General features: G+C 35.5%; 3 protein-coding genes across 4 annotated transcripts in view; 1 reads left to right on the plus strand and 2 right to left on the minus strand.

Annotated features, from left to right (window-relative positions):
• LOC306988955 (T-lymphocyte surface antigen Ly-9-like) overlaps window positions 1-26386 on the minus strand; it is a 108748-nt gene that overhangs the window by 26738 nt on the left and 55624 nt on the right. The gene's annotated exons all lie outside the window — the stretch shown is intronic.
• The window catches only part of LOC306988760 (uncharacterized protein), a gene marked incomplete at both ends in the record, with an annotated part of 64841 nt that overhangs the window by 7535 nt on the left and 30920 nt on the right, over window positions 1-26386 (plus strand). The gene's annotated exons all lie outside the window — the stretch shown is intronic.
• Window positions 1809-25931, minus strand: LOC306988957 (muscle M-line assembly protein unc-89-like). Of its 2 annotated transcripts, XM_079594203.1 has the most exons (7): window positions 25719-25853; window positions 19383-19703; window positions 17849-17968; window positions 15271-15381; window positions 13241-13543; window positions 5396-5518; window positions 1809-4096 (listed from the first exon to the last, which is right to left on the minus strand). In XM_079594203.1, exons 1-7 carry the CDS (start codon window positions 25789-25791, stop codon window positions 4011-4013), a joined length of 1137 nt encoding a protein of 378 aa, XP_079450329.1. In that variant the 5' UTR covers window positions 25792-25853; the 3' UTR covers window positions 1809-4010. The 2 variants fall into 2 exon arrangements, with proteins under 2 accessions (XP_079450329.1, XP_079450330.1); XM_079594204.1 differs by lacking the exons at window positions 15271-15381; window positions 17849-17968 and having other exon boundaries at window positions 1819-4096; window positions 25719-25931.

The raw sequence follows: 26386 nt of genomic DNA on the forward strand, positions 1-26386 counted from the left end.
AATGTAGACTACAAACTAAATAAAATCTTCTTGGTGACTGTGCTGAGAAACAATGAACACTTGTCCATTGAGACTCATTTTGTTCAATATTAAAAAAAAACTGCGGCAGAAAAATGTATCAATACATTTGTTTTCTCTCGTATTGATTATGGCAATGCTTTACTAGCAGGAGTCTCGAAAACGACCCTAAATCAATTCCAATATGTCCAAAATTCAGCTGTGAATCCTGACAGGAACCAAGACTAGAGAGCACATCACCCCTATTTTGGAGTCCCTTCACTGGCTCAGGTTTCGTATTGATTTTAAAATACTTATGCTTGCTTATAAGGCCTTGCATGGCATAGCACCCCAATATTTCTCTGAACTTTTAACTGTTTACTCCAAGGCGTGATCTCCGTTCCTCCGACTCTGGCCTTCTGACTGTTCCCTCAACTCGCTTGCGCTCTATGGGTGACCGGGCTTGTTCTTCCCTTGCTCCAAAACTCTGGACCTCTATCCCATATGAGATTAGACATGCTGAATCTTTTAGTGCTTTTAAATCCTTGCTTAAAACTCATTATTTTAGACTTGCTTTTATGCGATTTAGTAGTGTATTGGTTGATTGCACCCTTTGTTTTGTTTTTTATCATCAATTAATATTTTATTATCTCATTGTATCCCTGTCTATGTAAAGCGTGAGAAGTAACATTTAAAGGCGCTTTATAAAATAAAGTTTATTATTTATTATAAATAAAGAACAACACGTAAACTTAAAAAAAAAATGTTCAGTGATTTTACTAGGCCTACATTTTTTATTTGACCGTCATCATCATTGAAATATGTTTTGAAGTAAACGTAGAAATAGAGAGAGAGGGAAAGCATAGTGATTCTCAAAACTTATTTATTATTTAGTATACAATTTGCTTTGTGTTAACCTTAACCCTTAACTGTCACCCCCCTTTTTGAGAATGGACATTAAAAAGCATTATTCAAACTTAAATGGTTGTTATTCGAGAATGCTTTGAAATATAGATGAATGTTTGGTCTTGTTTTAAAGAAAACACTCAGCAGATTTTTTTATTGCTGAAGTTAAAGCACTTTAAAAAATGAAAGTATGAAAAAGTTATGGAACTTCAAATTTACAGTAAATCAAATATACTTTATATCATATTTTTTCTTTTATTTAAAATATATATTTTACTAAATATTTTTTACTATAAAATTACTATAAAATCAAAGCCATATATCTAACCAAGTTGTGTTCCAAATTTGAAGTTGATTTCACAAAAATGTAAGTTCCCATGAGATTTTGTTTAGGCATATTACCAAAAATAACCACCGGGTGACATATATTCCATTGAATTTAATTATATGCATTCTGCCATATCAAATTAATAAATTTCTGTCCAAATATTACTTTGCTTGTTCTTGTCTCATTTAGTATCTCATTGTATCCCTGTCTGTGTAAAGCTCTTTGAGAAGTAGCATTTAAATGTGCTTTATAAAAAAAAGTTTATTATTTATTATAAATAAAGAACAACAAGTAAACTTAAAAAAAATTTGTTCTGTGATTTTACTAGGCCTATACATTTTTTATTTGACCATCATCATCATTGAAATATTTTTTTGTATAATACAATAGTGGATTTAACATACATTTTTAAAAGGTATATATTTAATGTAACCATCTCCCTCAACTCACTTTGGTCAATTCAAGAATAATTCATGCAATTGTATATTGTTAATTTGAAAGCATTAGAAGTGCAGTTTCTTGTCTCTCCTTGTTGTTCAAGTGGTTGAGGTTGATATGGGATTTAGTAATTAGTAATAAGTAGACCAATACTTTCTAAAGATAGTCATTATTATTACCTTAATCTAATTACACTGTTGAAGATGTAATTTGTAGTTAGTAATAATTAATAACTATTTTAGAGTAACTTACCCAACTGTTATAATATCAGAGTTGTTGTGGCAAAAACAATATTTAACAAACACAGCATTCCCAGGCAAAGAGACGTCAAGATCCAAATTGTTTTTAAAAGGAAATATACATTTATTGTTGTAAGAATATAGTTCCCAGTCTAGCCTCACAGGCCAGCTGCAGGCCGGGGTGAGACCCCAGCCTTCACAGACCAGTTTGCAGGCAGAGTGAGACCCAGATAGCTGTTTTTCTGGAGTCTTTATAATGTTCTCATCAAAGCATTCTTTAAACACACACCCCAGATGGTAGGAACTGAGGACCCCCCATGGTTTCCTCAACCCCTCCCTAGCCTGGGGTCTTCTCAGTGTCACACACACACAGCTGTATCAACGTTACAACATAAAGCTCAGAATATAGAACACATGGCATTCGTTTGTTATCATTGAGAAAAACAAAATAAGAAATAAATGATTAAAATCGCTACTACAGAGTGAAACTGGAAGAACATGTTATTCAACCTAATTTTAATTTTCATGTAGGCTAGGTGCAATCCTGCAGGCATTAAAAGAATGTGGCAGCAGCCGAAAATGAAATATAAAAACATAATTCAGTCAGGTAACTATATATAAATATATCATCAGCTTCTTATAAATGTATCACTTAATTTCTGACTTGTTTGTATTTACCCTGTATTTGCTCTTGTCCTGATATCTGATGCTGAAAAAATTCCCAGTCACACACTTGATTTAATTTTTTGTCACTGTTATGAAAGCTGCTCTTGTCTTCTAACATTTCATAATGAAAGTCCCAAGAACATAAAAGACAGTGACCCTCCATTATACACAAACACAAGACCATCATTCAGTGTGAGAAACACTTACTCATAACCCATAATATCTAGCGATGAATTTGCAGCTAAATTTCTGTCATTTATTCATTTTGAGCTCCTGCAGTTTTTGAATCTGAAACATCAGGTTTGTTTTTCTCCTTTGACATTTTTGTGTTTGTCTTTTCCTACAGAAATCTGAAATGACGGAGGTGGTTTATACATGTTTAATCGCAGATCAATAATCAAACTCTCTGATTCTGTTTGTTTACAAATTATGTGCTGATGTGTTTTACACTGTATTACTTTCAAATAATATAACATTTAAATTAAATCGTGTAAAATGTTGAATTAAATCTTGCTTTTGAATTCCTTGAGACTGATATCGAAATCCACTTTTGGTCACAACAAAATATTTTGTCTGTTCATTAAATCATGGTAAACTCATATAAATATGGAATGTGTTGCACACATTTATATTTCAGTGTATTGATTATTGATAAAGCACTTTGGGTGTACAGTAGTACATAGTAAACCACTATATAAATGCTTTATTTCATTTCAAATAAAGAGTTTTAACTCACTATAAATCAGTAAATCCTTTATTATGCATCTAATTTGAACACAAACATGCAACAATTATGGCAAAACAAGCTTTTATTTTCATAATACTCGTCCACAACGAGAACTGAAAAAACTGATGCGTTATGCTAGAATCTTTATAAAAAAGCAAAAGCTGAATGAATGAAAGATTCAGACAGTAAATCATCTATAACTTCTGTATGAACACTGTAACACTGTCAGTGATAATAATACACTGTAATACTCTTTACTAATGTCACTTTACATTTAAGATATTCACATCTTATAGGAGACAGAGAGACGGATTTACTTTTCTTTACTTTTCTTACTAGAACTAATTTTGTTTCTATATTTGTACAATGTTTTCAAGAAGGCAATCATTTAAAAGTATTTAAGCATAAATTGCCGTGCAAGTGCATAAAAAACAAGTAATCAAAAATAAAACATAAACATACAAAATTCTAAATTCTGATAAAGTGTAACAATAATCTAGCCTTCAGAGTGTAACAAACCAAATCACCCTAAAGCAGACAAACTGACTTTTAATACAAGAACACGATATGATCAGCATAAGTGTAGAAAACGTGTTACAATAACTTCATAATGAACAAAAGCATATTTCTGTTTATGTCAAATCAAACAAAAGTCTTCACTTATTAGTTTCCCATCTCAAAAACACACATGGGTGGACTTCAAACACTGTTAATGTGTATTTCTGGTGTCCGATTCCTTATTCAAGTTTGACTCCAGAAGGTCCATATCTCCAGATGGCACCGGATCAAGTGTTTCTGTGAGAGAAAATAAGTTAAATTGAGAAAAAGAAACTTAAATCTGCATATAACATTGATATTTTTAAAATTACTGGATTAATGGTGTTTAATAAATTTACTAATAAACCCTTAGTAACATAAACATAAATACTGAGTGTTATCAGCACAGACTGAGTATGTGCACACAAACAATCACACAATTTTATTAAACTAAATTTACCCTCTTATTTGACAGGAATGACTAACTCCTGGTTCTCCATAGTGTTACAAATCCACTCAAAAAGGAAAGTTAATAAATAGTGATAAATATTTAAATACGATAATTAAATGAAATAGCTGTTATTTTCTGTTATTTATTAGGGATCAGAAAAACATTTGCTCACTTGCACCATTATTTTCCATGGCAACATAAGCATATGCTCTCAAAAATATTATAAGGTTAATATCTGAATGAAGGTGTGTCACAGAGGACGGTATTTGTAAGGCTTCTCGTTAGTGAAGTAAAAAAAACAACAGATATATTTAGAGATCAAGACAAGGTTTACTCTGTCTTTCTATTTATATTAATGCTGTTTTTGTGATCCGGTTAATAATGTAATGTTGTCAGAATGAACTAGAGGAATGAATCCATATCTCACATCTTACGGATTCGTCCAGAAGCTATGTCACAGTTCTGGAAGCAAACACACATTTTATTTTATTGTAAATCTTTCATTATCACAGGCAGAAAAGAATCCACTCAGACAAGAAGAACCATCTGACTGACATGAAGAGTGACCAATCATTGTTTTTGTTTTGTTTTATGTGTCATATAGGCCCTGTGCACAGCTGCACTACTTCCTGAACTTAAGCTGGCTCCTTTGTTTCCTGTCTGCCAGGATTGGCCAAACTGATTAATCCAGGTGTGTCTGACCAACAACAATAATCAGACACACCTGGATTAATCAGTTTTATACAATTATTTAATACAACAATAGAGTAGAATATTCAGTTGCATGTTGATATTTAGCACATATCGTATTTTATACGCATGTATACCTTTGGTGTTTCTTTGGAATGGTGTTTGATGTCTGAATAAATTCACATTACACACATTAACAACCAAACACTGATGTTATGCTTAGATATAAGAGATGGGAATAAAATAGCAGGATCTTCCTGAGCCACAGATATTTATACTTTCCCATCAGTCCAAGTATTTTTACATTGAGAATAAAAAAGTATTATTACAATAGTCACACTACATGAAACATTAGTGTAGTTTTAAAATAAACTTTCATGCTTGAATTGCACTCCTTTTAAACTCATGTTACTTACTCTTCCTGCAGGGCCAGGATTTGGTCACAATCCTAAACACGATCGCAAACACGATCGCAATCACGATCCCAATCACGGCCCCAATCACAATCTTCTTCCATATCGGCATACTGTGGTCGATCGCTGTAAGAGTTAAAGTCATGCATTAGCTGGTTTTGTCATTCTGACATTAATGAAGACATTATATGTTGATTGGTTGACCTTTAAATTCGTTGCTGGCCTTAATGTATGAACAAGCAAATACTTTACAAGAGACTGCAGTACCCGGTGATCCCTAGACTGTGAAGTTAATTTGCACTCTCTGAATGGAAGTTATCTGACATATTACTGTATATAATAATAATGCATGGCCTGTTTATTTCTGTATGTGCCACTATAAACTTGAAATCTCTTTACTGTTAGTAGATACAATCCTCTCGTAAATGAATCTGCACTGTGTATTTCCACAAAAGATTTCTGAACTCTTCAGTGTCTGAACTGAATATATATTTTCTCTGTCTGCATAGGAACATCAGAATATCAGCTGGCGTTTTGGTGTTTTTTAGAGGATGTATGAAGTCAGTACTCCTCAAGCGTCCAGCAGAGACAAACACAATACTGACTCATATTCAACACTATATCTATTGTTTTAGTATTTCAAACTGTACAAGCTGATTTTTGTAAAGTGTGTTTTGGGCATCTTTACTTTTAGGGCCTGCTGTATTTTGTCTTGTGGATCACCATCGTGCAGCAATTCTCCTGACTGGAGCGATAACGAGATGTGTTCTGCTGGCAGCAGTGATGAAGTGCACCTGAAGTCATTGGCACCTCATCACTGCTGCTAGAAAATACACAGCACTCTTCTCCTCTGGTCTCTGCTGACTACCGTACATACACTAACGACACCTTTAAAGTCAGCACTCTGTTGCTCACAAATGTACCTGAATTTTAAGCTCACCACAAACGTGCTATTTGTGGAATGCAAATTGTTAATTTTAGATGTACAGCTGTATTCAGGGCCGGGGAGATGAGATGGTGCATAATAACTGAGCAGAGCAGAACTAATAATCCACTTTACTGTATATTGCAAGCAAGCAGCATGGCAAAACTTGATAAGTCTTATCTTATTTAACAAACTGGTCATAAGCTAACTTAATCATGTTAGGACATGCCTGTGAATGTATCCTCAACCATTCTCATACAAACACACAAGGACCTCAACATTTAAAACAAATCCTCAACAACAATGAAAACAAAATGAAAGCCATACAGAATGAGCTCTGAAAAATCAGCACATGACAAATGACTGAAAGTGACAACAAACACAACAACAAAAGCATAAATAAAAGCACATAGATGCTAAATAACATAGGCTATATGTGGATTCAGTTGTTACTGGTAATATACATAAATAATAAACATAAATAGCTTGCTGAATAATAGGCTACGATCGCATTATGATTCATTAAATAAATAGAACCGAATGTCAGGGCTTTACTGAGTCATATGTAAATGTAGAAATATAATATTTAAACAACAACCAGACCGTCTTCCTATTTCCGGCGTGACGATCGAGTCTGTCCCAAAACTACCTCTCAATGCGCCCTCGTGGACTCGCGCCAAGGGCCCTATAGGTCTGCACTAAATGACGTCCCCAAAATGTGGACTCTGAGGAAGTCCACAAGTCCGGAGTGTGCCATTTGGGACAGGGCCACAGACGCGCTGCGCTTATACGTGAACTACCTAGAGACACCGAGAGAAGGAATAGAATGGCATCTAATATTCATTTCCTTCTCTCTGGGCCTCGAGTTAGGCCCTGTCCCAAATGGCCAAAAGAAATAACACATGAATTTGTTTCCATGTGTGCAAATATGTGGGTGTTCTCTGTTTAATTACAGGCTAATTTGTTGCATTGTGCTTGTATTTTCTGTTTTAGACGCTCTTACACAGCGATGGGGACAGCCGCCGTCACCCAATTTACTGGCTGTGCAAAAGTGGCTGCGCTGCGCCAGACCGGGCGAGGGACTGGACGACAAACCATTCCGACATCAGAGGACCATGAACTGTAATGGATAATGAGGACAAATAATGAAATAAGACTAATCAAATTAATTTGTTTTTAGCTTAAATTTTGTGGTGTGGTCAGTGTTTTAGGCTATAGGCAGCTTTCAAATGTTCCATCACTTTTTAACATCCTGGTTATAGATAAAGCTTCATTATAGGCTATTTAAGTTAGGGCATTATTTTCGTATACCTGCCTAGTAATCATTTTCTATGGCTTAATAATGATTGAAATTCCATTGAAATTACGTTGATCTATGGACAGGATTTCAACGTTTCAATATTAAAACAGGGTGCAAAATGATGTAGAATCAACATCAGAGTTCGACGTTGATTCAATGACTTAAAATTGCAATATTCATATTGACCATTCTATTTTCTAAAAATAAAAAAGCAGATCATAAACGCAGAGTGTTTTCATGGCAAAAGTTGAATTACACACGCAAGGTCTCTCGCTTCCTCACCCTTTCTGCCGTGTGCGCTACACGGTTTGGAGCTGCGCGCTCTCGCTCTAGATTTACGGGAGATTTGAGCTAATTTGCGGGCATCGGGGAGCCGCTATCAATATGCGGGAGACTCCCGGAACTTCGGATGTCTGCTATAGAGATATTAAAAACTAGAAACTACTATTTAGTTCCCTTAACCGCTTTTGAATTGGAACCGGTATCGTTCAATTCAGTTGTGTTGCGTTCAGTCCAAGATGGCGGAGCTGCAGCTCTGATCATAAGTGCGTTTGTTGCAATGGAACGTTCTATTGAGTTTCGCCTCTTGGCACTTATATACTCTTTGACACATTCATAACGGACTACAGGGTTTCTCTCAGTAACGCCATTTACTGCTTTACGATTTGATTGACAACAAAATGACTTCCTGCCATGAAGGATGAAGAGACCAGGGGTCAAAACAACTAGCATTATCTTTCCAAACAGACAGCATCACACAAGACTGATGAACACCAGTTGTACCTAAATTGAAATTGTTACATATGATTTTGTTGCCAATAGCCACTTTAACACCAATGATCTAAACCAAAATGAAATTCTTTAAAACTGTCCAAATTCATTAAGAAATTTCAAATGGTTCTTATTAAAAACATGATTTTTCTTATTATTTTTTATAATCAAAATATTTGATATATATTGGCTGAATTAATAAAAATTTATAGGTCAGTAGTTGAACAGTGCACCAGTAAAGAAAAGCTCATTTAATTGTTAAATAAATGAAAACGTCACTGTGCATGCTTCTTTATTACGATTTTTTCTTTCTCTTTCTTTATTACAATAAAAGCTCAAATTAATGTGCAGTGTTTTTACAACAGCAAAATCCTTTGTAAGGATTGTAAAAAAAAATCTAAGTGCATTTGATGGTGCAGATAGTTTTATTTACTGTATGTTACTCTTGTCCAGAGGATTGAGGATTGGTTCAAACAGAGAGCTTCTGATGCCGGGCAAATAATCTAGAGAGCAAAGTTTCCATCAGCTGAACCCTCTAATGTTTGTTTCAGGCCCTTCAAAGCAACCATTTATAAGCACTTCAGTTTGGAGCAACATGGTGGCCATGATTGTTCTCCCTTCAGAGTGCCTCTGTAGATGTGATTTATACCATTTAGAATGAATTCACAGACTTTGATTTGGCAGACAAATCAAATATCAATTTGAAAATCACATCACTGCTTGATTTTAAAAAGAAATGTCTTCACGTAAATATTGGGGTTCCTCAAGGATCTATTTTAGCCCCTCTCTTATTCTCTATTTATATTAACGACTTAGGTCATGGAATAGACTCTGCTAAACTACACCTGTATGCAGATGATACAATAATTTATTCTACTGCATTATCCTTAAACCAAGCAATGAAGCAACTTCAGGATGCTTTTCATATACTGCAACAATCACTGCTAAAGTTAAAATTGGTTTTAAATTCGAAAAAGACAAAATATATTATTTTTGGCCGAGGTCGCTCTAAATTAACTGATGAGATAATTACAAACTCAAAAGGTCAACCATTAGAAAGAGTAAGTTCCTATAAATATTTAGGCATATGGTTGGACGAAAGATTGGCGTTTGATATACATATCAACAAGTTGTTGAAGAAGCTTAGGCCAAAATTATATTTCTTTTATCGATTAAAATATTGTTTCCCCTACGAGGCCCGAAAGAAAATAATAGAGAGTGCTTTTTTAGCAATAATCGATTATGGTGATCTTTTATATATGCACGCAGCTACATCGCTATTAAAAAAAAATTGACTCTGTGTATCATGCAGCCTTACGTTTTATCACCGGCGCAGAATCACGGATGCATCATTGTATTCTATATGCTTCCCTATCATGGTTACCTTTACATCAAAGGAGAAAGTTACATATGTATTTATTTTTTATTGCAAAAGCCCTGTTAGGGAAATTACCTTTTTATATTTCAAATCTTCTTAATTATTACAAAAACACTTACTCTACTAGGTCAGGGTCTCATATTCAACTAAAAGTCCCAAGGGTATCGACAGAATTCGGCAAAGGCGCTTTTTCATTTTATGCTCCTTGGGCTTGGAATGAACTGCAAAATGTCCTCAACTTAGATGTACTTCCAACCCTAAGCACTTTTAAATGTCTCTTACAAAATGTTTTAACAGACACTTGTAAATGTTACAATTGATTTGCTTTTACTTAGTTTTACGATTATTGTGCAATGTGGTGTTGTCTGACTGTTATTTTATATGTGAAACTTGATGTGCTGCTGTCTTGACCAGGTCTCACTGGAAGAAGAGATAGAAATATCTCAATGTGATCTCCTGGCTAAATAAAGGAAATAAATAACCTGAGTGTAGATCTGATACTGTAATGATACACTCTAAAAAATGCTGGGTTGTTTCAACCCAATTTTGGGTCAAATATGGACAAACCCAAACGTTGGGTTAAAAATGTAATTAAAAAATGTAACCCAACGGCTGGGTTAGTCCATATTTGACCCAAAATTGGGTTGAAACAACCCAGCATTTTTTAGTGTAAAGACAGACATTAGTGTGAATGTGTCCGATCTATAACACTATAAACATCAGCACTATATAACCTGAGTGTAGATCTGATACTGTAATGATAAAGACAGTCATTAGTGTGAATGTGTCTGATCTATAACACACACTATAAACATCAGCACTATATAACCTGAGTGTAGATCTGATACTGTAATGATAAAGACAGTCATTAGTGTGAATGTGTCTGATCTATAACACACACTATAAACATCAGCACTATATAACCTGAGTGTAGATCTGATACTGTAATGATAAAGACAGACATTAGTGTGAATGTGTCTGATCTATAACACACACTATAAACATCAGCACTATATAACCTGAGTGTAGATCTGATACTGTAATGATAAAGACAGACATTAGTGTGAATGTGTCTGATCTACACACTATAAACATCAGCACTATATAACCTGAGTGAAGATCTGATACTGTAATGATAAAGACAGTCATTAGTGTGAATGTGTCTGATCTATAACACACACTATAAACATCAGCACTATATAACCTGAGTGTAGATCTGATACTGTAATGATAAAGACAGACATTAGTGTGAATGTGTCTGATCTATAACACACTATAAACATCAGCACTATATAACCTGAGTGAAGATCTGATACTGTAATGATAAAGACAGACATTAGTGTGAATGTGTCTGATCTATAACACACTATAAACATCAGCACTATATAACCTGAGTGAAGATCTGATACTGTAATGATAAAGACAGACATTAGTGTGAATGTGTCTGATCTATAACACACTATAAACATCAGCACTATATAACCTGAGTGAAGATCTGATACTGTAATGATAAAGACAGACATTAGTGTGAATGTGTCTGATCTATAACACACTATAAACATCAGCACTATATAACCTGAGTGTAGATCTGATACTGTAATGATAAAGACAGACATTAGTGTGAATGTGTCTGATCTATAACACACTATAAACATCAGCACTATATAACCTGAGTGTAGATCTGATACTGTAATGATAAAGACAGACATTAGTGTGAATGTGTCTGATCTATAACACACTATAAACATCAACACTATATAACCTGCTGTTATATGATCTGATATTTAAATCCCGCTTGACGTTTGTACTGGCTACTGTACAGGCCACCAGGGCACCATACAGACTTTATCAACTTTATCAAAGAATTTGCTGATGTTCTATCAGAGTTAGTCAGAGTTAGTAACTTTGCATTCATTTTTTTGTTTTTTTTAGTTAGTTATTTGACAGGGACCATGCACAGTTCGAGCCCTGTACCAGAGTTAGCTTTACAGCTAATTTGCATCTGTGGTCCCTGGGTAAGGAAGATAAAAAATACAATATGGACAATACAGACAGTACTATCAAAACAGATAAAAACTTAACAACAGACAACATGTGACAGCATTACTCACATATAACCCAAAATACAGATCCATGTAATACATTCCATGTTATAAAAATACGATCAATGATCACATAGTTGATTCTCCTTCAGCCAAGTCTTTAAGGACATTTTAAAACTGTTGAGACTTGCACAATCTCTAATGTGAGCTGGGATTAAGTTCCAATTTTCTACTACAGTAAATGAAAAAGCAGATTGACCAAATTTAGTCTTCCTAAATTGAGTGTAACAGTCACCTCTTACAGAAGCCCTGGTGACCCTTACCTTATCTCTGCAAAATGTTTAATGCTTAATGAGTACTGGCTGCAGATAAAGTCCTAATTGTTGGTGATTTCCATGTAGATAATGAAGAAGACACATGGCATTTACAATAAGTACTGTGGTTTAATTTACCACGTAGCTTACACCATTTATAGAGGCAGACAAGATCATCTTTTCAGGAGTTAGGATTTATTTTCACTGTTCAATGAAAAATGCTGCCCGATCCACAGGCTCATAATTCACGTACAACTGTAAGAAATACAGCCAAAAGCACAGAGGGGGAGGGGTTAACAACCATCCAACATTTTTAAGGTGGAACGAATAGTTTGACGAATAAGGAGCTGGCGAAAAAGGAGCTGGAGTCAGCCTCGTGAATAAGAAGCTGATAGCTTAGCTTCCAAAAAAAAGATGGCTGACACTATTTGTACATTCTGTGAGTGAGATCACACCCTCTATGCGTGGGTTGAAAACATGATGATTTTTGCGTCATCGGAGGATTTTTTTCCAGACAAAAAATACATAAATCTCTCGTCTCAGGGGGATATAAGGGAGGAAAGTATGGTAATTCGAAAATACTACAGGTTTACTACTGATACAAAGCTTAATGCTAAATCCTGAAGTATCCCTTTAAGTTCCTACTTGTCTGTTGTTCTTTGTCTGGTCTCTTATGTGTTTGGTTGTGTCTGCACTAGTCTATTGTATAACCTTGTTGATCATTAATTTTATGTTGGAAATCTTTCATCTTCATCTTTGTGCCTTTATCCCTTTATCGACAGAGCAACTGTTACAGGCAGAAAGCAGATATTTTAGGTAAGAAGTTTTGCATTTTAAATTAAATACATAAACATCGAAAAGAGGATAATAAACTTTTATGATGTCACAGGGATTTGTTCCCTTCAATGTCTGGTTATGGCCCTGCATGAGACAATATATTAAATAATGTAAATTTTCTTACAAATGTCTAATTTCTTGCAAATAATTTATTGTTTGATATGATTTGTTTGTCAGAAGTCCTTCAAATAGATGTATATTTGTGTTGATTACATATCTAAATTGTTCACAGAACACAGATGTAAATAAGATATTGATACTGAAAGATCTGATCTACTCACCCTTGACAGTAACAGTGATGTTCCTCTGAACGGTGTGTGAGCTGCTACTCATGTTAAGATGATAAACTCCAGAGTCTGCGGGTTTAGAGTCACTGATAGTGAGATCTCCAGATTTTCCAATTGGCTGCAGTCTGCCATTGAATCTCGTATCTTTGCTGTCATATGTATGTTTGGTCTCTTTATTGATGTTACCAATGACATCATCTCCAAACATCCAAAAAAGATCATAGCCCTGTATTTCAGTAACACCAGTGTTTAGAGTGACAGATTCTCCCTCCTTCACTGACACTTTCTTCATTTCATCTGTCACAACAACAAACACATATGAAGAACATATTACACATATGAATAATTATTTTTAAATCAGTTAAGTGTTCTGTGGTTGATCTACTGACAATGCACAAATTAAAGAACACATACGCAGCATAATGACCATCATTTCCATAATGACCAACACAATCTACCAAGAGCAGCATAATTTATCATAGAGTCGCAAACAAGCGGAGCCACTGATCTACTAACAACACAGCAGCAGCAAATTAAAAAAAATTAGTTGGACTTGGAAAACAATATGTTTGGATAACATCTTCCTCTGGCTTTCCAAATAGACTAACACGAGTGGATAAATTCTTTCCTTCTCTCACAAGCTCTCTGTTCTCCATGGCACCCATAGCAGCAAATATTACAGAATGTACTGATTGGCTTCATCACGGTCTCCTCTCCACTAAGCTGGTGTGTGCTGGGGTTCTGGCGCAATATGGCTGCCGTCGCATCATCCAGAATGCTGCACATTAGTGGTGGTTGAGGAGATTAGTTTGCCCTACAAAGCTTTTTTAAACCAATCTTTTCCACACAATTTACAGCACGACATCGAACACTGAAGAAAACATTAAGAAAACTGATCAGAGGCTTCAACAGTGTTCAACATGTTTTTACTTTTTGTTTTTAAAAATACAATATGTTTTACATTTACATGATTTTGACTCAAACTGTGTTTAGCGTTGCAGTTCATATTATGGATGTGTTTAATTTGCATTTGTGTAGCTATATTATGTAAATATGTACAGAAAGTGCAATAGGCTGTTTTATGTGTAAATGGACTGCATGTGGAAAAAGTCTTATAGGAATTTTACGCTGCAAGAAATAGTGAAAATAAAAATTTGACTGAAACGAAAACTCTGTGTCATTTTAATCATTTTTTATGTATGATTGAGTTTTTATTATAATGCATGTTAATTAATTTGGATTATGTTTCACACAAACGGTTGTACATGACCTTGCATAAAACAAAGTAATATTTTGTTGTAGATACACATATGATGCAGACAAATCTGAAAATGTGAGGGAATGTGTGAGCTAAAATAAATGGATGGCATACTCGCTGTCTAGAAACCTGTGTCCCAAAACTGAAAGATTCAATGAGTTTACTATACAATACAATGCAACATTTATTCGCTGTGCAATTTCTATTATAAACCAATACAATCTCAATATAATCCCATGGGCAAGTAATGTTGCTTATTTCTTTACTTACATTATTCTCATCTCTGCTGTCTGTGCATCGCCTCATGCAATAGCATATCAAAAGTAATATCCATTTTACAAAAGTTAACAGTACACCTGCCCAAATTATACTGCCCCCCTCAGCTCCACTGTTTGGTACTTTGGTCATGTGTTTTCTATGCGGTACAAAGTTCTCCTCCAGAGGCGCTTCATGGCTCAGAAAGATGAATTACATTGAGCAACATTCAAATATGAGAAAGATATTTGTCTTACTGGAGATATTTGTACACCAAAATAATAAACATTGTTAACATAGGACGGGCATATACGCCTACACAAATGGAAATCTGCCCCAGAAAATAATTAAATAAAAGGACTTGCCCATTTAACATTAAAATTATAATTAATTTAGTGTGAACTTCAGTGTTAATTCGAGCATTATTTGTTCACTAGTGATCACAGAATATAAATATGATAATTATAGAATCTAACAGAATACTAATGTATAGAAATTTTGAGCTACTCACCACTAACAGTAATATGTAATTTTCTGTGTAAGATCATACTGGTGGTGTTGATCTCCAATTCATAATCTCCAGACTGGTCTCTTTGGATGTTTCTGATGGTGAGATCTTCATTTAACCCATTAACTTGCTTAAGACCACCGCTGGTTCCGATGTTTGTATGTTTACATTTACGGCATGATTTTACCAACAAAGCTTTAATTAATATTGATAAACAATACATCACTCGAAAGTTTAAAGGCTCACGCTTTGAGATTTCTGATAGTAATGTCACAGTGATAGCATCATTTTAATTCGTATCAAGAGTTCGCAACAAAACACACAACATTAAAACGGGGAGTTCTGGCGTGTGTTTGTCCAGTGAAGATGACAGATAAATTTAATCATGCAAACATCGGCGTAGAGTTCATGATAATTATCCAGAACATGAAATCAGTTCGACTTTTTAGTTCAAAAAGTGGTAATTTAAGATGAATATCGAATAATTTTTATATGCTTGCGTAACATTTCTTCTCAGAGAATTACAATTCTTGTAATTTTTTCAATAAATGATGTAGTCTAAGAGGTATTTCAGTAATACAACGCAATATTATCAGGTTTGCTAGAGTCTTACACATAGAATAACCCCTGCCCCCTGCTTATCTAAGCTGCTCTGATTGGTCAGTCATTGAAAACATTCTAACAGCGCCACCAGCTGTTGGGATGTCCAAATATGCATAACCTGCAATATTCATAGCACAGCACACAGACAGCCAAAGTAAAGTTTTGATGGAAGAAAAATGTGGTCAACAAAGAGATGATTACAGAGATTTTAAGGATAGGTTGTATTCCTCAAATCAGCATCATGCAGGTGTTCAAGCATACAAGTTTCTATTTAGGAATCTTAAATTTAGGAATATTTAGGAATATTTGTATTCTTAACAAATGTGCATTCTGTAATTTATGTGTCACTACCATTTCCAAACAGAACTGAGAAAATAATGACTGTATTAAAAAAAAGTTTTCTGTACAATCCCTCTATCTGCCGCTGACTAGAGGTGTCAGAAATGTACAGTCAGAGCAGAGCAGAGTTAAAATGTATGTTCTAAAAAGCATGCATGTGTGTATTATGAATACAATCTAGACATACTACATCTGCCATGTTAGTATTTTTATATGACCTGTGATGGCAATTGTCTCCCTGTTCCCTGATGTTTACTAATTCTTTCCCCTAACCTTATGGTAGTTAAAGTGTTCATCCATTGTGAATTTTTTTATCTTGTTGGAAGTAAAGTTCTTCCAGGTATTTTTCGGGCTATTGCTTAATGAATACTGTGTATTGAACATTTGATGTGCTGTTGTTCACATGCTATATAGTAGGGAAGATTTATGTCTTGTCCCCCTGGTCTTGCGAAACTGATTGTCCCGGCCCAAAATCCCTCCATTGGTTGAGCCAATGTTGCTATATCAGACTGATCTGGATACTCAAACAAACAGATCAGACAAGATAACTTTTTGATAAGAAACGGAGAAGTGAGAAGTGTGCTATACTAAAGCTACACTACATTCCCTATACATGCTGTCAGCCAACAGAATATATATTTCTTGCTACAATCTCAATTGTTTAACGTGTATATAACTACTAAAAGTTTGATACAGAGCCAAATATGTAAATGTTTGCAGACTGGAGACATATGACAGATATATTGCTTAGGGAAGAGTTCTGCACTGGGTACAGTGTAAATGTGTACAGACTAAAGTCAGATGATTGGATAAATAAATGGCGGTATATTACAGAATATGAGGCAGAGTAAAGAGATTTGAGAAGTGAAGAGAGAGATATTGGATGTCAGTAGTAGAGAGAGAGAGATTACCGGATGGGCAGTTTGCTGTATCTGTCATAATGTTAAAGTGTCAACATATGAAAAGAAGATGACAAAATAATAGTTTTCAAATTTGGGTGAAATATTTGAGAAATAACTGACAACGGAAAATCGGGAATGATGAAGTAAAGCACGGCCACCATAAACCTAAAGTCATTGTAACTTTTAACGCTGTACTGTTAACTCACGACTGTTTCAGACAAAGTTCAACTATTTAAATGTTTATAATTTACAGATGCAACAATTATGCTCAGTAAATAATTTCATATTGTTTTTCATCTCAAATTAATAACCAGTTGCCATTTTGGTGTCAACAAGTGCCATTCTTCAATATTTACATTCAATAAGAAGAAATGTTTTATAAACCTAATTTTTTTGTGGCTTTACAATCGAATTTAAATGATAGCTTATTCAGACTTGTGACTTTGAATTGATTGATTTTTTAGTTGTTCATAGCACAGTTTCATATATTTAGATTTAAATATATTTTATTAAAATATATTGATCATTACTTTACAAAATATTTAAGCCTCTCTCACTTTTAAGTCTATAACGATATAACAGATTATTTTAGTTGAATGACAAAGCCACATCTAGCATCTTTCTAAAGAGTCCTCAGTTATGCCTGTAGTCCAGAGGGTTCATGAACTGTGACTGGTTTAGTCTGTATATGTCATGTTTAGGTTTAAGCTCAACTAGTGGGGGCGACTGTTAAAAGGTTAAGTCAGCAATGGGGACGCCTCCAGACTTCCACTGTATCTGACCTCTCTGTATATCAGTAACACCAGTGTGTAGAGTGACAGTATCTCCCTCCATCACTGATAGTGATTTCATAGCATCTGTCACAGTAACAAACACATGAGGAGAAGAAACACAAACAGATTTAAACAGATCAAGTTAATAATGCTACAGGTCTAGAAGTCAGAGATGCTGGAAATCTTTGACTCAGATTATTTAGATGCGCTGCTCTTGCTTTTCTTTTTCTCTCTCTTTTTGTTGAATTGACATCTGAACCTCTGCCTATAGTGTTGTTGACTCTTTTGCTAACTCTTTACTAGTTGCAGTTTAAATTCGTAAGCTCACCTGTAATTGTTTTGTTTTAGCATATTAGAACTTTTTGTTGTGTTTTCCTACTTCTATCACTGTAAAGTTTCTTCCTTTTTTCCCTCTGGCCATTGAAACTGTTTGTATCTTTCTGAAAGACTCCTTATATTGATCCCAAACTTGGATCGTGACACAGGAAATAAAAAAAGTGTTTTATGATGTAAAATGCATGAAAACTATTTCAGAATCTGCACTATATTTCTAGGTTAATAATCAAATGTAAGTATTGACAGAACTTTTTACAAAATGACCTGACTTTGCAGACCCTGTTATCACACGTATATATCAACAAATATCAACATATTTAGATTTTACTTAGTGAGCTATTAAAGGAAGAAACTATTTTATAAATGTTTGAATTGTTTTGATGATATGTTTTAATGTTATGGCGATTTTATCCCCTTTTTTATTTCTTTTTACTTTTCTTTTTTGATAATGTTGTTCTGCTCATCTTGCCAGGTCACTTCTGTAAGAGAGATTCTTAATCTCAGAAAGTTTTATCTGGTTAAATAAAGGGCAATAATAATAACTAAGAGTAAATGAGTGTCATTGATCATGTGACTTTACAGACGGCGCCTGAAGCTCAACATGTTCTTAAGATCGTCTCAGATCAAATATATTCATTGTGGAGCTTCATCCATCATCAGTATTAATGTGTCTCATAAAACACTGCATTAAATATTAATAAGCAGTGTCTCCCTATAACAATAACTCTAATCTGTGTGAGCTTTGTTGCTGTTGTTTACCATCCCCTTCATATAATGTGGATACAGGAAGATTAAATTAATGAATAAAAGAAAGTAATGTAAGAGAGAGACATGATTACATTCAACAAAACATAATTTAACACAATAATATGGTATATGGTCATGTATATGCCTTTTGTTTCTTTTTTTTAAAGTTGTGAAAATAACCCTGGATTCCTATTTGCTGTAAATATCTGAAGAATCAATGTTATAGTTCTGTCAATAGATAATATTTCCTTTACACACATTTCACTTTTTTACACATTAACTTACACTCATAGTTGCTTTTTTAATTCACTAAAACAACAACCAGTTCTGAAGAGTAAACCTCTGATTATTCCACATCATCTAAACTTTTCTCAGAAAATTGCAGTTATCAGATTGTAAGACTTGAGTTACTCACCGTGGACAGTAACACTGAATATTTTGGATTTCTCAACTGTGCTCTTGATCTTTAGATTATAGTCTCCAGTATGGTTAGTTCTGATGTTTGTGATGGTCAGATATCCAGTCTGTTTGTCCAGATTCAGTCTGTCTTTGAATCCCACTTTATCACCCTCAGATGTAGAGAAGAGTCCAGCTGCTTTATTCATCTGAGCAATGATTAAATCACCAAACCACCACTGAGCTGTGTCATCTTCTGGTATTGCAGTGTGAGGTTTTAGAGTGACAGAATCTCCCTTTATCACTGACAGTGACACAGTCTCATCAACACCAAACACACCTGGTGGGGGGGAAATAAATAAAGATGTTAATTCTTGATAAATTCTGCCATTTTTTGCAGTGGAGCAAATGTTACAGTGAATTTACTCTGATCAGTGTTTTTCATTATTCTACTGAAGTGCTCTGTGTGTGTGGCTGAAACACAGATGGAGGATCTAGAACTGAGTCTGTATCACTGCTGTGCCGTGACTCTGCTGTCATTTAGTTTTCTAGTTTGAAACTGGCTTTCACCGACTCTGAACATGCTTTTTTAAAAGTTAATTTCCCCAATACCCATTTCAAATAACTATTTACCATAAAACACACTTTACATTTTATACACCAGTCTCCTAAAGATATTGTTTTAAATGTAGCCTACATCCATTTCACACTTACATCAGTGTCTCTTGAAAATGGTCCTGACGTGACTTGTAATTTCAACATAAGACATAAATTGTAAAACGTATGTGGCCGTATATGGAAGATAACATGCAACACTAAAAAAACACACTAAAAAACACGCAAAATAAATAAATACAATTTAAAGTGCAGCCTGAAAGCACCAAAATAAATAGTTTAGTAACACTTACAGTACGGCTGCACTAATATGCATTGATTCATGCTTAATTAATGCACAGATAATCATGTAGGACTCATGAAGAACTAAACCATTAATTTATTATTACTGCATCAGTAACTAATATTCTATATGTTTAATATAAGTAATATATTAATTGTTATTAATTAAATGTGTCATAATGTATTCATTTCTTCAAAACATATTTGATTAACTAATAGTGTAAATGAATGCGTTAATTACCACAATGGGTTGAAGTCATGTAGCTACTACAACTTCTACTTGTCTGCTTTAATTAATCATTAGCTAATGATTTGCAGATGTATCATTATGTTATGACTTTACTTGTTGAGGCACATGACTATTAACTAACTGTTAAGTAATATGTCATTTTGGGTTTGACATCCACACTAAGCCGTGATTTCAATTTCCAACCATCTACAACCAACATATCACTGAGTCAGATAAACTGCCGCATCCAGTACCTTGTTATTCATGCACAGGATATGTCAGGCTAAGCTTGAGGTCGTGGAACACTGAGAACATGCGGCCGAGCTCTGCTATTTCATAACACTGTGTCTAGACTGGACAAAGACAATAGAATGACCATTACCAGTGATACTACACTGGACGCGGCGCAGCGCAGCGCAACACGACAAAACCCTGACAGTAAACTGATGCCACTCTCTATTTCTGACGTACTCCAAGCTCTTGCGCTAGTTCTGTTACGAAGGACAAATGGACTTGCAATGGTCCGTCATATCCAGTGAAGACAGCTGGTCTTGTCCAGTTTAAACAGAGTGTAACAGCGGTCAGGAGTTTAGATTCTGGTGTGCTGATATTTGTGTGCAGCCTAACTTACCCATCCTTCAAACATATTCTTTGACATTACATTCACTGCATGTGCAAACTGTCAAAACCCGCATTATACTTAAAGTCATGTGCCTCAACAAGTAAAGTCATAACATAATGATACATTTGCAAATCGTTAGTTAATGATTTACTGGAAGTTGAAGTACATTGCTTTGACCAATTGAGGTAATTAACGCATTAATTTGCACTTTTAGTTAATAAGATATGTTATTAAGAAATTAATACATTATGACACATTTCATTAATAACCATTCATATATTACTTAATATATTAACCATATAAAATCTTTATTAGTTACTGATGCAGTAATCTAATTAATGGTTTAGATATTCATGATTCATACATTAACACATGATTATCTGTGCATTAGTTAAGCATGAATTAATGCATTAGTGCACCTGTATTGTAAAGTGTTATCAATTGATATTCTAAAAATGTGAAATGTTCCTTATACTGGAACAGCATTATTCATATATATATATATCCATAAAGAAAGGTTTTATAGTTCTTCACATATATGGGGAGACCAGAGTGTGTTGTAATTTGGGGTGAGTTCGAACACCGTTACTTAGAAATGAAGTGCAGGAGTTAAATCACAGTCATGCATGAGCACCAGCATCCTCAGATGACAGTAGAAGTTGTGTCACAAAAATTATAGAATTTACAGAATAAAAAAACAAAGGTTTAAAGTAAACTTTCAGGAATGGCTTGAAATTGATTTACAAATGTTTTGCGAGCGAATATATATATATATATATATATATATATATATGTGTGTGTGTGTGTGTGTGTGTGTGTGTGTGTGTGTGTGTGTGTGTGTGTGTGTGTGTGTGTGATGCAAGTATTACTGGTGTAGACTATAGGGGGAGAGCTGGGCACAAACTAACGCAGGGCTAGTTGTAACACAGTTGTTTTAAATAATTGCACACATGCTAGCATGACTAAACTTAGTGTATTTATTAGTTGCCATATCACTATATACAGCCAAAATTCTGAAATCTTTGGAAGACATCACTGAACATGTATTTATCCAGCAAAAGTAAATTTCTTATGCTATTTACGCTATTTTTACATCTCAGTTTTTTGTGTTTATTTAAAATTAGGCAAATCTGATATGATTTGAATCTCCAATATGTTATTTAACAGTTGATATTGTTCTTTAATGCAGATCTAGTCTCACGTAGCCAGACATTCAGACTGACGGCTGAAGGTCTGGAATTCATGGCAGCTTTCTTTGGCCAAGGCCCGCCCATAAGGCCGTTTGACCGACATGTCAAACAACCAATTACAGTTTGTTTCGTTCAGCGTCACGTTTCGGGGCGTGGAAATGTCCCCACAACAACAGACCGGCGTGCAATAAGTCTCCACTAAGTGCCTCAAACAAAAGTCCTGGACATCTCTTAAAGAGTCTATGCCGTGAACCTCGCATACTTTTGAGAATCCTACGTTTAGCTGATCTTGATAAATGCTCATTGTCACTCATGTAAACACAACAGTTTTTCTTCCGCAATCACTTAACGTTACTGTCTATGGCAATCACACGTCTGCACTTTGTTTCCCGGCGGACCGAAAATAAACGCGACACTCGCGCCCCCCGGAAATCCGATAAAATCTAAACCAATCAGATGACGAATTCGACATTACTGAAGTGTTTCCAGTTAAGTGTACCATATGCATCAGACGTTTAGCCAACGTTCCGTGGGCGTGACGTCTGAGGCTGAGACTAATGCTCAGGATTCAGAATCCTACGTTTAGCTGATCTTGATAAATGCTCATTGTCACTCATGTAAACACAACAGTTTTTCTTCCGCAATCACTTACTGTCTATGGCAATCACACGTCTGCGCTTTGTTTCCCGGCGGACCGAAAATAAACGCGACACTCGCGCCCCCCGGAAATCCGATAAAATTTAAACCAATCAGATGACGAATTCGACATTACTGAAGTGTTTCCATAGACAATAGGCTTGTTTGAGATGAGCAAAATCTGCGCAGAACCGATCACCGGTGATCACCGCGAGATGCATGCCGGTTAGAAATGTGTCCGACTGCGTTCCGCCTGGCTCTGATGTCATGCTGACGTATGTCAAAAATCTCTCGCGAGCGCAAGGCACACCTGTCGGATTCTGCAGTCGAGCGCAGTTGCTCTCCACCGACTGCGCGGTTCAAAAGCATGATGGGAAACGACTTGCTGACGACACAGCTTAATGCTCATTGGTTTAAACAACCGTGATGTATTGTTCTTTTTTTTAAATGTTTGAATTTAAAACTCTGATTTCGTGTTTTTATGTGTATAAATTATGTGTGAGTATTCCCAAACTCTCTGACAGTGCGATCTCTATGGATTATGTGATTATGTCATTTTTATATATAAAAAATATATATATAGCCTATATATAGGCCATAAAAACACGTCTGTAGTAAAGAAACAAATGATTGATAAACACGTAGCCTATTTGGAGTGGGATTGAATAAGTGCTTTGGGTGTCTTGTTCATTATATTTATTTTCATATAAAAGCAACAGAACTTAAATTACATCCAGTTTATTACCAACACTGTGCACGAGCGTGAATTCCGTGAATCCCGTGATATCCATATTTGATCTCTCAGCTGTCAGATCCATGGTCAGATCCACTGTGAGAAGAGAGAACTGTCCGGCTTGCCTGCGCTTTTTTCACTCCTCCCCTCACTGCAGCCGGCTACTCTCGCATACAATTCAGGCGAGGCAAGGCGCATCTCAAACAAGCCTAGTATATAAGATGGACACAGCGACCCCATAGACTTCAACGGAGAAAAGTGAAGCCCATTTGAAGCACTCACTTCCTGATCGCCAGGCGAACTGCGCAGGCTCAAACTGAGCTTGAACACGTGAGCAACGTGTCTGACAGCTGTCAGTCTTCTAGTAGCTGTGCGGAGAGAAATCTGAATCATTCCCTTCCGAATCTCGCATAGACGGAGAGCGTGAGCATTAGCTGTCCATGAGCTAGCAGCAGGAGCAACTTTATCACTCTCTATGGGCTACTCCCTTCACTTTATCGGACTTAATGCCTCCACGTCCCCCCGATTGCCTGCGAGCTTCTCTGCCGGTCTATACGGTAATTTCTCTACAGTGCGACAGAGAGTCGCGTGAGTTATGACGCAATCGTTAGCCTATTTTTACAAATACGGCTTCTAAGGGGCCATAACGTAAGATACAAGGTAATGGAGCCTTTTATACATTGTCGAGTTTCTTTAGAAATAAATAATGGACAAATGGAGTCTTTAAACGCCTCAGATGTAAAGTTATTCGCTGTCAAAGTGACGCAAAAATGAATGGGAGTCAATGGAATGCTAACAGCAGGTGAAGTTCTGCTACAATGGCGGCGCCCGCGGAGGCTTCAGTTTCCGGCGGATGGATTACCCCCTTGAGTGTTTCCAGTTAAGTGTACCATATGCATCAGACGTTTAGCCAACGTTCCGTGGGCGTGACGTCTGAGGCTGAGACTAATGCTGATCTAACTACCAGAAGACACTATAGCAGGGATTAAAACCCAGTTGTGCAGCTGGGGCATGTTGTCACACTTCGTTACAATTAACCCCTATTAGAACTATACTATTCTATTCTATACTTTTATGAATTATATTGAGAAACCATGAGAAAAAGGTGAATAAAGACTGAGTGTCAATGTTCAGAAATTATTAATTATTATTATGTTGTATAGCTGTGTTTTCCGTGATCGTAGTAAAACTTAAACTTATTAATTATTTTGTATGAAAAAGTTAATAGTTGTATTTTATTGAGAAAATATTTTAGTTTGTCTTGTATATTTTTTTATTAGATCAGATAGCATTTTAAGCAGTCACGTGGTCGTGTTACAATGAACCTACCAATGGGGCATGTTGTCACATTTTACGGGGTATACCAAGAAAAAAAGTATACACTATTAATAAAACAAACCCACATAATTGTATTAGACGTGTGAAATTAATGTGGGGAAAAATAAATACCCTAAACCCTAATTTACACAAACTGAGAGAAACTCAAAAAGCGTGCCCCGTTCTCCAAGTGACACAAAATACAACAAATGAAGACGTTTTTTAAATAATCCATATGGGACATCTGACTGGATAAACTATGAGTTATTAATGTGCAGCTGCTGTTGATCGATTCTGAGCCGCACCCATAACCGACCGACAGGAAAGAGACACAGAGACACTTTTATGCCTAATGAGATTAGGCTACTTCTGATTTGTATTTTGTATTCCACTAAAACAATATAATCTTATTGTTATTATTATTATTTACAAAAATATAAAATGTATTTTGCAGAATATACAGTTCGTCGGCGCCCTCTTGTGCTCACTATCAAACAAACACATGCACGAACAAACTTACCCCCCAAAATACCCTTATAATGGTGTTGTCACTTTCACACTATTTATCACAACGTCTATTTGAAGAAAAGTTATAACAGTTTGTTAAGAAACAATGGTGACGATTCAAGCAAATTAGATGACAAGAGCAAGTGCGCGTTTTCTGCTTCCGGTTTATATTGAAACCGATTGAAACCGAAAGTGTCGAATTAATGAAAATTAACGTGACTCACCGTCCACGAGCAATAAAGCCTCCAATAAGAAGAAGATATTCATCATACTGATGTCGCTGGCTGCCGTCCGCATCCAAACTGAATGATGGAAGTTATGCAGGATGATGATGGACTCGTAGCAAACCGACCAGTCACGTGATTTCTACGAAAGAGGGAGTTACATCATCACACTATTTCAAAGCGGTCCAAACAGCCTCTTGTCCAAAGGAAAAGAAAAGAAATCAAAAGCGGTCGCCTTTGCTTTGGTGAGCGTGACTGCAGTTGTGAGGTCAACATCAGTAGGCTACATCACTGATGATGATCTAAATGCAAGCTGGCTTTGAAAATGTTAAAAATGTTGAATTATTTGAAATTATTTAAATTATTTGAGATTATCTTAACCTAATAGCCTAAGACACAACAATATAACAAAAATACACAAAAGTGGTGTCCCACAATAAATTAAGATACAAGCCATGCTCAGTTTTCTTGAAATATTTTTTAGGCCTATATTTATTTTAATACTGTAATTACCATAAACAAGAACAACATAGTCCTGCTATTGACTGATTACTTGTCCAGGGTGTTTCCTCTACCTACGACCCAAGATGCTGCAAAGACCTAATGTGACCCTATAGGACAAGCGTTATGGAGAATGGATGGATGGAATAAGAATAATGCAGAATGTC

The sequence above is a fragment of the Phoxinus phoxinus genome (assembly GCF_949152265.1).
Source record: "Phoxinus phoxinus genome assembly, chromosome: 20".
NCBI classification, from domain to species: domain Eukaryota; kingdom Metazoa; phylum Chordata; class Actinopteri; order Cypriniformes; family Leuciscidae; genus Phoxinus; species Phoxinus phoxinus.